This window comes from Penicillium verhagenii (assembly GCF_028828195.1).
Source record: "Penicillium verhagenii strain IBT 33310 chromosome Unknown utg000013l_segment0_segment0, whole genome shotgun sequence".
Classification (NCBI taxonomy): Eukaryota; Fungi; Ascomycota; class Eurotiomycetes; order Eurotiales; family Aspergillaceae; genus Penicillium; species Penicillium verhagenii.
The window spans coordinates 598,990-613,361 of NW_026643177.1; the positions used below are offsets into that span (position 1 = coordinate 598,990).

At 50.9% G+C, this 14,372-nt stretch overlaps 4 protein-coding genes across 4 annotated transcripts; 3 read left to right on the top strand and 1 right to left on the bottom strand.

The window, feature by feature from the left end:
- Nucleotides 1-49: 49 nt before the first annotated feature.
- N7466_011481 (putative Rho guanyl nucleotide exchange factor) lies at nucleotides 50-5,812 on the top strand (the record flags this gene model as incomplete). The annotated part of the gene is made up of 2 exons (XM_057170870.1): nucleotides 50-3,194; nucleotides 3,261-5,812. The coding sequence occupies 2 exons, from the start codon at nucleotides 50-52 to the stop codon at nucleotides 5,810-5,812; spliced, it is 5,697 nt and encodes a 1,898-aa protein (XP_057015591.1).
- A 1,255-nt stretch (nucleotides 5,813-7,067) lies between these two features.
- N7466_011482 (Ulp1 protease family protein) lies at nucleotides 7,068-8,234 on the top strand (the record flags this gene model as incomplete). Its single annotated transcript, XM_057170871.1, has 6 exons — nucleotides 7,068-7,127; nucleotides 7,181-7,208; nucleotides 7,353-7,402; nucleotides 7,458-7,477; nucleotides 7,556-8,107; nucleotides 8,174-8,234. 6 exons carry the CDS (start codon nucleotides 7,068-7,070, stop codon nucleotides 8,232-8,234), a joined length of 771 nt encoding a protein of 256 aa, XP_057015592.1.
- Nucleotides 8,235-9,713: 1,479 nt separating this feature from the next.
- Nucleotides 9,714-10,625, top strand: N7466_011483 (uncharacterized protein; the record flags this gene model as incomplete). The annotated part of the gene is made up of 2 exons (XM_057170872.1): nucleotides 9,714-9,911; nucleotides 9,984-10,625. 2 exons carry the CDS (start codon nucleotides 9,714-9,716, stop codon nucleotides 10,623-10,625), a joined length of 840 nt encoding a protein of 279 aa, XP_057015593.1.
- Nucleotides 10,626-12,701: 2,076 nt separating this feature from the next.
- On the bottom strand, nucleotides 12,702-14,247 carry N7466_011484 (putative cyclin-dependent protein kinase complex component; the record flags this gene model as incomplete). Its single annotated transcript, XM_057170873.1, has 2 exons — nucleotides 12,702-12,977; nucleotides 13,045-14,247. 2 exons carry the CDS (start codon nucleotides 14,245-14,247, stop codon nucleotides 12,702-12,704), a joined length of 1,479 nt encoding a protein of 492 aa, XP_057015594.1.
- Between the last annotated feature and the right edge of the window lie 125 nt (nucleotides 14,248-14,372).

Genomic DNA, 14,372 nt, shown 5'->3' on the forward strand with positions numbered 1-14,372 from the left:
AAATCTGAAAGGCTATTCACCAGTCCACGTCGGCCCAAGGCATGCAAAAATGTCTGGCAGCGGTGTCGAGCAAGCCTCTGGTTCCCGGCATTCCCAGCCGTCTCCGTTTGGGCGACAATCATCGGTACCTTCCTATGGCCAATCCGTAAACGATGCTTCCACTTCCTCCTTTGAGGTCTCACCGATCACACCCTTCTCCCCTCTCAATACCCTGGCAAACACCACGTATCCATCCTCCCGTCGATCTCCATTCGAGTCCCTCAATTCGATATCCGCAAATCACCTGCATTCTGGCGGTCAACCTGACGGCCAAACTGGACGTGACTCTCCCGATCCTGACGACTATTATCGACAGACACCATCTTTGTCAGCACAACTCCACGCGGGTGTTGGCAATGTGACAGGCGCAAGGGACGACATGGTGACGGGACCCTTCAACCCAAATGAGAGAGTGTCCGCTCTGCCAACAAACGTCCTGGAGCCCTCACGCATCAGACGCCCAATACATCGCTCCGTATCTGATTCGCCCACCTTGGGAGAAAGCCCCACTGCAAATGTATCTGCAGCAAGGCCCGCTATCAATCCCCGACAACCTTCATTTAGAGACCTTGTCAACAGATTCAACAGTACATCTGACGCTGTCCTCCCCCTACCTTCCGCATCTCGACCAACTTCACGCGCCGCGAGCCCGACAGGCAGTGAACACGGATCAGAACGCTCTTCTTTGTCACGACGTCGTCAATTGCGTGAATCATTACCGCCGATCTTCGACGTGAGCAGCCCCACTGTCGAGATTGAGTCAACACCATCATTGCCTCAAGTTGAAGGACCGACACGGCCCTTGACAACGGTTCCGCTGCCTCTCCATCAACGGATTTCTGAATCGCATCCACGCAGACCGTTGTTCGGTGAATTGTTGACGCTTAATACGCAGCTGGCTGGTCCAGGCCTTGGAATTCCGGCGCACCTGAGACGGCGGGGCTCCGACGGTAGCATACCAAGTCCAAACCCGGCATTTCTGGACCCGGCTAATCCAGCCTCTATACGAACACCGCTGACGCCAACGGCGTGGTACCTGGGACAGGCAAACTCGCTCGAGGCAGTTCAATCTAGTGGAAAGAAGAGTCTCAGTCACCGCAGATCGCGAAGCGACTTTGTGAATCCCTACACCGAGCCCCTTGCCGAGCCGTGGAATTCTGAAATGGCGGTTTCAGCACCCTTGCAGCAGTGGAAGCCGGGCGACGCCTCCCCCGAAAGTCCAAATTCCAGATCCCGCATTCCGATCTCTTCCTGCCGCCGAAGCTCTGGTTCCGGCTCAGAAACTCTTTCTCCAACCGCAAATGCGACATTCAGGAATCGATCCAACTCTATTTCATTGGCTCCGAAGGGCACGAGTCGACTTCCCAAACCTTCTGGTATTAATAGTCCTCCTCGTACGACAGAAGATGGCCCCGCTTCGTTTGCGATGACAGCGCGTGGCCGCCGAGACGTGGCCGCTGGCCGAACCCGTCATTCAGCAGCGGACCAGAATAAGCTCCTACAAGCCTACGTTTCAGCTCCACCATTCAAAAAATCACCGCCATTGAGAAGCTCACGGCCTCGGCAACCTATTTCCACGGCTGGCTCATCATCACCACGCTCACCTCGATCTCCTGAAATTGGGAAAAGGTTATCGTCCCTGCAAAAAGTCGCCGATCGTGGTGCAGAGCGAAACAATTACCGACCACGCCAACGTCAATTGCCCGAGCTAGGCAACGTGGATTTTGAAACTCGTCGGCAACGCATCCAGCAAGCCTTCAATCGTTCTGTTCAAGAGAATGAACGAAAAGAAGAGGAGGAAGCGGAACTTCGACGTCGTACAAAGGTTATAGTAGTGCCCGAATCCCCCGAAGACGAGCAGACAACACCGAGTGCAGCTACTAGTAATCATCCTTTACCTCTAGCGATGGCTACAACAGTAACAGAACCGACAGAAACTGCTGTTGGTGGCAGCATGGAACATCGAACTGTGCCCCAGCTTCATTTGAATACATCGGTTTCTGTTACGGAGAGCGGTGCTCCCCATACCACGATGGATTCTCCAACACTTGGGCTCCCCGGTGGTAGTCAACGTGACCTTTCGAATAATGGCATACATGAATCAAGAGCCCCGGATTGTGCTACACCAAACTCCGCTGGCTCTGATGATACCCATATCGATCCAGAGCCACAGATGCACCTAACAGCACGCAAGCCTAGTGCGGCCGAAACAAACCGCACTTTGTTGAACCACATCATGCAGATTCGTGAATCTAGCTCCAGTAGCGAATCATGCGACGAGCCCGATTGCAGCATGTCTGAGACTGATGATAAAGAGTCGATCCAAATTATGCTTACTGGGCCTGGCTTCTTCCGATCTCCTAACTCTCAGGATCCTCAAGAAGCTAGACAAGCCCAGCCATTACAGCAGCAGCAGTCGAGCGCTGCTAATCCATCTGATCATAGATGGAGCATGAGCTCATGGTCCTCTTCAGTCCAAAACCAAGAATCGACTTGCGACGAACAATGCGACGAGGATAGCGGCGACGATTCGATTCTCCATATACCCACTCACGGCAACGAGGAGCCACCAACTGAACCGTGCTCAGCCATATCAACACGCCCGGCATCTTTCGCTGATGATGAACATGAGGATGGTCCTCTACAGGATCTGGGATTAATGGGCCCAGATACGCTCCAAACATCTCAATTGCCATCGGCCAATCTCTTCTCTACCCCTCCCATCTTAGTCAAGAGAGGTAAATGGGACTCGCGTCGTGTTACACAATTATATCTGGAGGAACTGGCTCGAGGTAGAGCTCCCGATCATGCCCTTTCCGCGGCTCGGGCCTCTCCTGGTCTTATGGCCGCCCGCCAAACGCCAGTCCCCAGACAAAGGGAGTATGCAACGGAACCACATGATGATAGACACCAAGACGCAAGGATTCCCGAAATGCGAGTTGATGCCCCAACGGATAGCTTGACAGATGAGCCTGTGGTAGTGCCCAGATTCCAAGACCCTTCCATCCTCGCTAACCGTCACTCCAATGCGGCAAGTCTGGTTGGGCCTGGTGACTGGGAGGATGCTTCCCCGTCCGTTATGGACTGGATGCAGATGGCTGCCGAGGATGATCAAGTTACGCCTGCCAATGACCGGCCTGACTTCATGAATGACGGTATGTACTATATGCCAGAATCTCTCATCTGGCCTATCAATTCAAGTTTCTAACAATCATATCAAGCAGGCTTAGGGCTATCTCACACCCAGCTTCCAGTCGAGTCTCACAATTCTCTTGGACCCCCTGCCGCTATTCACAGCATCCACAGTCAACCGCTGCCGAGTCATGGCCATCATAGTCTCCCGATCCACCTTCCTGTGGTATCTCACAGTGCTGGAAGCAGCGAAGATTCTTCACTTCGTCGCAATGATCTAATTCATTCCGATCAAGCTGCAGGTTCTTCTGCCACATCCTTGGCACCATCTGCTGAAAATCCAGTGAGCATGGACTCGAGGAAGTCGCCTTCACCAGAGCAAAGACGACTCAAGAAACGACGGAACGTCATCAAAGAGCTCGTTGACACGGAACACACTTTCGGGCGAGATATGAAGGTCGTGGATGATATTTATAAGGGGACCTCGGGGTCTTGCCTGGACCTCTCGCTAGAGGATGTGAAAATTCTTTTTGGCAACTCTGCTGAAATTGTGCAATTCTCCCAATCTTTCCAGGATGCACTTAAGCAAGCCGCCAGAAGTATTTACGTTATGCCCAAGTCCCAGCGCTGGACCAGCAAACGAAATGCTGATCGACCTCCTCCGGCCGTCGTTGAGGATACATCGGCGGATGGAGGATTCTCGGGCCTCGAAAATGATCGTGCCACGAAGATTGGGGAGGCCTTTATTACAAACTTGGCTCAAATGGAAAGAGTCTATTCTGAATATTTGAAAAACTATGATGCTGCAAACAAGAAACTCCAGGTCCTCCAGGGAAATCCGAAAGTCGATATCTGGCTGCGGGAATGTCGCGAATGGGCGGCAGATCTTACCACTGCCTGGGATCTAGATTCATTGCTGGTCAAGCCCGTGCAACGAATTCTCAAATACCCTCTTCTCCTGAATGAACTTCTAGCTGCAACCCCGACTGATCACCCCGACCACGCACAGCTTCTGAACGCCCGCACAGAAGTTACAAACGTTTCTGTCAGAATCAATGACATGAAAAAGCGTGTTGACGTTGTGGGCCAGGTAGTTGGTCGGAAACGCAACCAGTCCGATGTCCGGGCTGGCCTGTCCAAGGCCTTCGGTCGTCGCACAGAGAAGTTTCGGCAACAAGTGGGGATGTCCGACTTAGTCGAAGACAAGGAATACGACGCCCTGGCTCAGAGCTTTGGCGACGGGTTCTTCCAATTGCAGGTGGTCATGCGTGATGTCGAGATGTATACCCAAGAAAAGTCACGGGCCATGGAACAATTCAATGAGTTTGTTCTTGCCATTGAAGGCATGTTCAATGTTTCGCCGACCCAATACCACGAGTTGGAGACAAAATGGCGCCTGTTCAAGAATACGATGAGGGAGATCATCACCGTGGACTTGCCGGAACATCTTGCCGTGGTTCGCGGTACTGTCATTCAACCAATGGTCTCGTTGCTTAAAGTCTACGAAGGGCCCCAGCGAGTCATGAAGAAGCGCGATAAGCGTTTGATTGATTATGGTCGCTATAAGGCCCTGGTTGATCGCGGTGACAAGCCTGATAAGAAAACCACCGAACAGGGCGAGCAATATACCGCTTTGAACGAAACCTTGAAGGAAGAGCTGCCAAGGCTATATGCATTGACTGCGAAGCTCATGGAAGCCTGCCTCAAGAACTTTGTTCAAATCCAGACAACATGGTGGGGGATCATGCAAAAGAAGGTGGGAGCTCACGTGGACTCATTCCCAGACTTCGAGAAGCTGGTTAGCGACTGGAGCAGTGACTACTCTCTGGCCGAGGCGCAGGTTCTTTCTCTTGGCATTTGCAATGGGGCCCTGCTGGCTGACACCGTGAATCTTGTCAACTTCAATACCCCTTCGGCAGGAGTTGGCAGCGTGAGCTCTCCCCGTCGGCCTTCTATGGGCTCAACACGTCGAGCCTCCACAGCCACTAGCTCTATCCACCGCCGGTCGATTGTAGAAGAGTCGCCAAAGGTTTCTCAGGATTTTAATGGCGTCAGGCAGCTCTTCCAGTCTCCCCGGGTCGATAGCTTTTCAAGCGACACCCGTCACCGGGCTGACTCGGCTTTCTCCGGGCGCGCCATTCCCCAATCCCCAGATACCTCACGCAGCCTACAACAAGTTACCCGCCCTTCTTCTGGCGCCGAGGACCCCCAGCAATCGGCTGCAACCGAGGCATTCCCAAGTCTGCCCAGGCTCAGCATTGATGGGCCTTTACTTGCTGAGATTCTCAGAGCCACTACTAGTAGCGATAACGACCAACCAGTGGCTACAGATCGATACTCTGGCCTTTTCTCGTCTGCCATGCCAATGTATGATGGTCCCGCCGACAGTGCACCCCAGCAAGATCTTGGAGTTCATACCCCTACCGAACCTACGGTCTTGTTCCTTGCTGCAAGTCTGTACGAATTTAATATCGATCGTGCCAGACGTGAGGCAGGTTACCCTTACTTGACTTATGTAGCGGGAGAAATCTTCGACGTCTTTGGAGAGAAAGGTGAACTATGGCTTGCTCGCAACCAAGATGACTCTACCAGCCAGATTGGCTGGATTTGGATGAAACATTTTGCCAAGCTGTCGTCATAGTTTCTGCTACTATGCCTCACCCGTGAGGAAACCCGAGCCATACTCGTTATTTACATCCGGTTCTGCTTGGACTTTCGCCATGTCCTGCTCATTTCTGTCTACCTAGGGTTGAACAGATTTTGAGACAGAACAGAAAGTCGGCTCCCGCTTTATGACATTGCTTTCATCGTGATCTGCTCTTTAAGCGTGAATTTATTTTCTTATTTTATTTTACTATTATGTCAAGCTACCCTCATGCCCCTTGCTACCAGTCTTTTTCTTTCCGGTACATGATACGCGTGATGAATACTCACGAGTCACCGGTGCACTGGGATGTACGTTTAGATACCCCATATTTTATTGATGATGATTATTCAATATATTTTGTCTTTCCCCGTAAATACCTAAGATACGAAATCAGGTTCTTAAATAACTCAATGTATAGTAACATTCCTTTGATGATGTACTTGCCCGTTAACCTTTGAAAGAAACGCCTCCAATTGGTCCCCACGTGACAAATAGTCACGCAGCCCAACTCCCCGAAGATTGCAGGGATTTGGTCATTTTTGGTGCCTGGCCCTCTTGGAAATTCAACAATAACCAGAGTGATGTCCTTGACCTTGACACTGTCCTCCCAAAGCCAGTAGCCAGCAAGTCTGGTCCTCTCGAGTCTCAACCCGCCACCCGAGGTCCCCTTTCATCCAACCCCGCGAAAGCTGAACGACCAACTCGAGATTTATACCTTGCCGTCGGTGACATCACTGGTTGATACACTCTGATTTTCCCATCTCTAGCGCTGCATCCACAGACTTCTGCATATTAACGCCTCCTCCACTTCCCTCCGCCACTATAAGGCTGACGACGGCCTATCCCTCCGAACGAGCCGTCCAATCCGGAGGACCACCCGACCGGTCTCCACTTCGCCAGTGCAGAACTGGGGAGAACGCGAATCATCTTGGCAGATTGCCGTCCTCGAAGCCCACTGCTCGCCACAACCATTTCCCGACAGTTTAAATACTTTGGTGGGGTCTGCGACTCGGAGGCTTGAGCGTTACAGCGAACGTACAAACTTGCGCGACCGATCCTTGCATCTGATTCCCGTTCGAGTCGAGATTAATTGTCTGCCTAGCAGCCCCATTTTCCGCCGCGAAAGAACCGCATATCTCGAATCTGGTCTTGTGCGCACTTCTTTGTTGCTCTCCCGACAGCGAATTTTGGACGAATCATACTTGCGACTTTAGTCTGATTTAAGGAAATCGTTTATACTGTTATCATCATGCTGGACGGCGGGTTAGGTAAATTGCAGAAGAAGATGCGGGGAAGATTCAATGATATGGTGCGTTTGAGTAGGCTGGTTGCCTGGAGGCTTCGATTGCTAAATTTGCGCAGTTGACCCCCGAAGATGCATACCTGAGCTGTGAGTGTGCACCGAGGACCTTCCTGGTGAGATAGTATGCTAACGAGTAGACTTTCTGTGCGTTGATAGACTATGACGTACGGTGTATGGACTCCCAGCTCCCCAAGTGAGACAGACCTCGACCAACAATTGACATCCATATAGTGACTAGAGAGGACATGCAAACTCTCAAGAACGACTGGCTCACGGATAATGTGGGTTGTCAGCGCGACAGCTCCTCAGTCGAAAAATTAAGCTAATTCATCACAGGTCATCTCATTCTGGGAGGAGTAAGTTGCCCTCGACCAACAGTCGGTATTTGATTGATTCTGCCAAAGATCCTTGTGCTGATCCACCCGCTCCTGCAGATACCTGGAGCATGAATTCCTGACAAAATACCAATCTTCCAACATCATTCTCCTCCGCCCCAGCATGTCCTTCATGCTCGCGCAAACCCGCGACCCTCGAACCCTCCGCGAGGCCCTCCCCGACTTCTCCCGCGCCACCCACGTCTTCCTCCCCATCAACGACTGCCGGAACGTGACACAAGCCGAAGGCGGCTCGCATTGGTCGCTGCTACTCATCTCTGTCGTCGACCGCATCGCATTCCACTACGACTCGCTATACCAAGGGAACCAGTGGGAGGCTGCAGACGTGACAAGGAAGTTCGGAGCTCTGTTGAACTTGCCTATCAACTTCATGCATCTCCGTGACTCGCCGCAGCAGGATGGCGGTAGCGACTGTGGCGTGTTCGTGTGTCTGAACATGCGCCATTTACTTCTCAAGCGATTGCTCATGGCCAGTGCGCATGAGAAAATCAGCATGAGTCTTGGAGGCCGGAAGGTTGATGCGCCTGGGGGACGCAAGGAGATGGCGAAGATCATCGAGGGATTCCGGAAAGAAGGCGAGCGTCGACGATCGTAAGTGTCATTTGCTCTAAAATGGTCTATATGCTTGGGATGAGTACAGTGCTGATCGAAGTATAGGACGAGCGTGAGCCGGAGCCCCATGGGCAAGAAGTCGCGGAGCCCACCACGTATCGAATAACGCCTTGACTATTCATGCTTTTTAACGAGTTGATGCCTACTTTCTTACCTTTGTGGATATATGTGTTCTTTTTTTTTTGTTATCAATATGCCTCCCCGAAAACAAATATTTACAGTGAGCAGTGGTGACTGAATGTACCTATAGCGTTGCATCAGATCTGCATTTTGATTTTGAATTCTTTTGTTAATGAAATATACAGTAACCTTGGGATTATCTATACAAACTTCTACAAATAACTCCTTCGTCACAGTCATCCAGGTCGAGTCGAATGTATTCAAATGTTATGTAGCACATTGCCCTGCGGTCCCGTTCCGCACCAACTCCGCCTCAAGTCCAGCCCTCTACTTTGTACTTGGAAACCTCTGTTTTATGTGGCCTCTTTCTTTCCATCCCAAAATTCCCCACTATACCACCACCCATGCTATTGCTAATAATAACCCATATCTTCCATTGTATCCCTCGCTGCGATCCGAGCAAGTGTGTCTTCGTTTTTCTGCTCTGCGGCTTGCTCACTAAGGTCTATGAACAGGTCCTTCTTAATCTGGTCGCGTTCCTGTTCAATGCGCTGTTGCAAGATAGAAGGTACCTGGCCACATGTGCATACATTAATAGTGTATCTCAATAAAACCATCGTATTCAACCTACAAAAAACCCTCCCTCTCGATCGGCCCGGCAAACAAAACAATGTATGGAACGACTATGGGCCCGTTTATCGGATAAGATATGAGACAATATAACCTCACATCCATGACAGATGCAAAGCACAGAAATTGATGGAGTTGGTGGAGGAGATGTGTGTGGAAGAGGTGCCATGATGAGGAAGGAAGATTATAGGAAATGAAGAAGAACTCGAATAAATTACGCAAAGAAAACGGGTTGCTGGATAATATATAAGGATCAATTGATTGATAGTTTTACTTACCGTGTACGTGAAGTGTAAGATTACCAGGAATACAAATACTCTCTTGAAACAGGTCGGCGCTTGGGGGCTTGGAGCTCGGGCCGTTGGAGGAGCGGGGGGTTTGAGGCTTGAGCAGGGATGTGTTCAATACATGCGGTGAAAAGAAGTTAGTGACATAGCGTCCTCTACCGTTGTAAAACCCGGGTCACAAAGGAAGTCTACCCGGTACTATCATGATCCTGTTGTTGAATACGGGTCCTCGATCGAGGGGAGCGAGGGTGCTTGGATTGAGAAGGCGCCGATGAGGATATTTCCCCAGGTCGTAGGCTTGCGATTGGAGGACTAGCGGTGGGCGTTAAGCCTCTCCATGTACGTCAATGTGAGCTGTTAGAGGGGCACTTCTGATCGTTGTGGTGATAGGTCGGGAGCCGGGAGTCGTGTCAAGGTGCCAAGGTTGCCTTGAAGGTGCCCAGACGAGGCTGACTCGTGCGCTTAACATAAGATGATGCCAGTCGTGAGAAATTCCCAGCTCAGTTGGATTAAGCGAACACGCGAGATTGAGCATTCGCACTGCAAATATGGCTTCTTTCAAACATCTTCAAAAGGTTGGGAATGAGGACACAATCGAGAAGATCTCGGAGGTCCTAATTGGGTTGAAACCTTGGTTGCAAGGCAATGCCAAAGCTGCCGATGCGGACGAGAATGGTATTGTTCAAATATGGACAGATCAAATTGATCAGGCTACATTGCCGCTTCGCCGATTGATATATGAGGGAGTGAGTACAGTCGCACCAGTATTCATATGCGATTTTCTTTGCCTTTCTTCTAAAACAGGCTTATACATCTAGCACGCCCAGTATGCTCTGATAAAAACTACTCGACCGGCCGACACGCCGCAGAACATGCCCTTTGCCATATACACAATCCTACAAGCCGAGGCTTCTTCGTCCATAGACGAAGTGGCTCTGAGTCCCGCAGAGTCCATCTGGATTGAAAAGCCCGCCCAGCTCGGGGAAGGCATGACCTTTCTAATTGTCCAGCCAATCTACCCAACACGATTGCTTCTTCAGAGCGAGGAAACTCATCAGGAGACAGCCATGGAAGTGGAGGAAATGACACATGATATTGCGTGGTACCGCAGTATCATTCGCGGCAACAAGCTCGACTACATATGTCCTTCGTGTAAAAAGGGATACCAAGACCGGGCCAACCTGCTCGAACATTTCAATAAAAGCGCGAGCTCAGAACTAAGTAACGCTCAACATCGAAAGCTGGCCATGATTCGCAGACACAGAGGTGACTGGGAACTGTTTGTCCAGGGAATGCAGGAATGCCTAGGTCCGATTCCTGCCCAAAGTCTTCGAGATGGCGCAGGGTGTTTCGAAGAGAGGTTTCTGAGGGAATTGAGCTATAAAGCTCACCGGAGATGTGAGAGTGCATGCATAGATATAGTGATTGGCTTGTGGTTTCTTGCTGACGTTCGATTCTGATATGTAGGCCCCGTCCACGTTTCTCAAGGACAGAACGGTCAAACAGAAAGGGAGCAGTCGTCATTCGAGAGTTGGCCAGGACCGGCGGTAGGACGATCGGGCAATTGTAAGAGACTATCTCAGATTTGCTTCCAAGAGCTTTATCCATAATGACTGGTGTTTCTGGATCTAGGTTCTGAATCGGTCAACGGCCAAGCATCAATTATTCGAACTCGGTGCTCATAGATATGACTTGTAGTGAAAAATGATCAATAAATATTTCCACCTTTTGACAACCTGGGAAGAGTGTATTTCTTCGAACCTACCTGGGCGCAGATAGATCAATGCTTCTTATTGCAGGGTGGTGGAGGAGAGATTGCGCTGCTGAGGAATGTTGTTTATTGTGGATGGAAATCGGCCAGGGAGGTTGTAACATGTCGACGAAGTACCCTGAGTTGGGAGAAATGAACGAGAGTCTCCGGCCAGTGTTCATGTTCATATTTATGTCCTGATGCCCTTTCAGAAGTTTTGATTGACGAGCTATTATTGGCAGTATTGAGAGGTAGTGTGGGACCGGGGCCCGTGGGCCGTAGCCCAAGAACCCGGTGACAAGTGGGGGCCGGGCCTTATATCCACCGACGACTAGGTACAACTAGAGCCAGCACTTGAGGGGCCAGGGCCTGGGGGCACCAACCAGTCAATGCATCTCCCCCTGAGGCGAAAACCTGGAGTCCGAGTCAACTCAGGGGGCAATCTGGTGCTGACGATCAAGTCATCAGTTTAGTATTCGCCAAACTTGGAACCATAGTGGATCGACCTGGGCCGTATGGCATCAAAAGATAACGGTGATTGGCAGTTTATGGCGCGGTCCCAGATATTCAACTGAACATTGGGCGATCGTAGAGGAGGCTTGTTCAGAATTCTGTGTTTTTTTTTGAAGTCATTCGACAACATTGAAGGTGTGGCTCCGGACCTCGGTACATGCGAGTCCATGCATATGACTTTGATATAACATTGATCCCAGTGCCATGGACTCGGGAAAGGTCAACTGGTAGCTCCAGTGCTCCACTTCCAACAGATCAACATGCATATTCCAATGCGGGATGGCTATTGATAGAATAAGGTTCTACCGCAGGCGTAGGCTGCCCAAGTGTGGACTCATGTCCGGTCCGGGCCGAGGTAAGAAGTCTAGTGGCTGTGGGTATAATTTTCGGGCTAGTTTATGCCTGGGCAGCAAATGTTCCAAGCTTAAGATGAGGTCTGAGAATAGATATACGGTTGCAGCCCAGTTGGGAGGCTTATGCTAATTTTACATTCGAAGCTGGTCTCTTGATCAGATCACAAGGAGTTTGTGCGTGTACATTCCTTGTGTCGGTGGCTGCGCTGCAGCTAAATAAGATCGGTATCAGGGGGGGGGGGGGGTGACCGGTGGTCCATTGGATTGGGGGCGGGGATTGCAAAGGATGACAAGTTGGCAGTGGTGGAGTGGACAGCGAATCTTTCGGTAGGAAAGGCTATCTCAGAAGAGATTACTGGATACAGCAAGGAAGAGAAGAATCCATCTGGAAAGAGTATATGGATCAGACTGATAGAGTCCTAACAACCCAAAAATCCCTCAAAACACGCAATGCAATCAAACGCCGCAGCACCCAACTATGGTTGACAACCAGAAAGAGGAAAAGGGGGGAAATTGAAAAGGCGATCAGGAAGCAAGAAGAATCCCACGCAGAAAAAGAAAGGAAGAAAAAAAAAACACACACATCAAAGGCCCAAGTGTAAATGTATGAGGTGCGGGTAGGGGGAATAGCATAGAAGAAACCCCGTTCAGCTGAGCCGGCTGATAATCGAAATCTATACAGTTCGTGACGTGTAAGTTGTAAATTCGGGCAACGGCCCAGAAGATATGTGTAAAGGTGAGAGACAAAGAGGGTATGTGGCGCCAAATCGAAGAGAATCAGAATTGATAAGCTTGGATTACGAACCATCACCATCGAGCAACTAAACAAACGCTCAGCGTGTTGAGGCGAGGCGAGGTGAGGTGCGTGGACAAGCGATATGGAAACGGATGCTGTACACATTGCCAGAGATGACAAGCACCTAAGGCGGGGTCGGGGTCTGGGCAAATTCAGCAGGGTCTCGGTGCTTCTCGCGAGTCCGCATGTACATGGCGTCGGATGGAGAGCCAGTGCCAGAGCCTGGGATGGGTCGGGGGACGGAGGTTTGCTGTTGTGAGACGATCTCCCGGGCGTAGAACTCGACTAGCATGGTTCCGTATGCCTCGAGTTCTTCAACCGTGATGGCCAGGCGAAAGTCATTGAGTAGAAGGAATTGGAGCTCCAGATGATTCAGCTCCGCAAGCGGAAGACCACCGACCTAGGAATCCAGATTGGTTAGCGAATTGTGAATGTACAAGAATGGCGGGGGAAGATACACCACATACCTTTGCATATCGTGAGTTGGTGTAGAAAACATCGGAGAAGAATTTACTGGCACAGGTCACGCCCGCGATGACCAGCCGATGGATGTTGAAACTATCAACCACGAAGAATTGGGACAAGCTCTCGTCTTCCGCTTGAGGACACAGAGCTGGGGAAACCGAGGCATTGGGACTGTGTGGGTCCTCTGCAGTCATACGTGCCGAGGACGGTGGTGTCACTATTGATGAATTCTGTGCATGGCGATCTGCGGATGTGTCCATTGCATCAGAAGATTCCGATAATTCACTCGCTGTTGATTCCCAATGATGATCTAACTCTACCTGGCCCCGATTGACCAGGTCGGTCATGCGGTCAAAGTAGACCAAGAGGCTGAGGAAAACCTCATATGTGGTAGGACAGTATTTGTGAATCCGAGTGAGGTAACTGAGTATTGTGATACTGGGCACGTTCTTCCCGTGGAATGCGAGCACACTGGTAGCCTGTGGACTGAGGTTGCTGGTTCCATCTGGTGGTGGAATATGACGATGTGTATGCTCATGATGCAGGTCATTTGTGGTGGTGATCTTGGTGAGCAAACCAGCGACCATCTCAATCACATCGCCCACTGGCATGGAGCTAATTTCGAATTGGCGTTGTGGCAATCCATGTCCAGCGTGTGATCGCGGCGGTGGCGCTAGGAATTCCTCACTGGCAATACTCTGAATGTGGGACAAACTCCGCACGCGTATGCGACTGGGGGAGTTTGCCTCGGAGCCCGGGACAGACTGCATGGACTTGAAGGTTGGCTGCAGGCGCGGGGATTCTGGTGATCGGGCATAGGCCGGGGTGGCATGTGGTGCAGGTGCAGATGGAGCGGCGATCATCGAGTCTCTGTCCACATGGCCAAGAGGGGTGTTGGAGTTGGAATGAGAAGGGTAATCGGTCGGGTAGGCATAGTTGGAGGAGGTCATGGATGGCAAAGGATGGGACGGGTCCTTGGAGGGGTTTGGAGTGTGGGAAGTGAGGTAGGCGGGGATCTCGTTCGAATGCGCGGGCAGCCGAGCAGAGCCTATGGGTGGCGGGGCGGTGGTTGTGGTGGGGGTCGTATTAGAGGAGGTCGATCTAGAGCGGCCCTCAAACGTGCGCTGGTAGACCTCTGCGTTTCCTCCGTTGCTGAACATTCTATCGTTCTGATCTGACACGTGGTTTGCAACGATGGATCCCATATCCCTTTAGTCTGTTTTCGGCACCAGGCGGGTCAGTATTAGGAAGAACATCGGAATCGAAGGTTCATGAGAGTTTCTGAAGGGAGGTTTTCCCAGGGAACTCAGGATGGATTTGAAGACAGAGG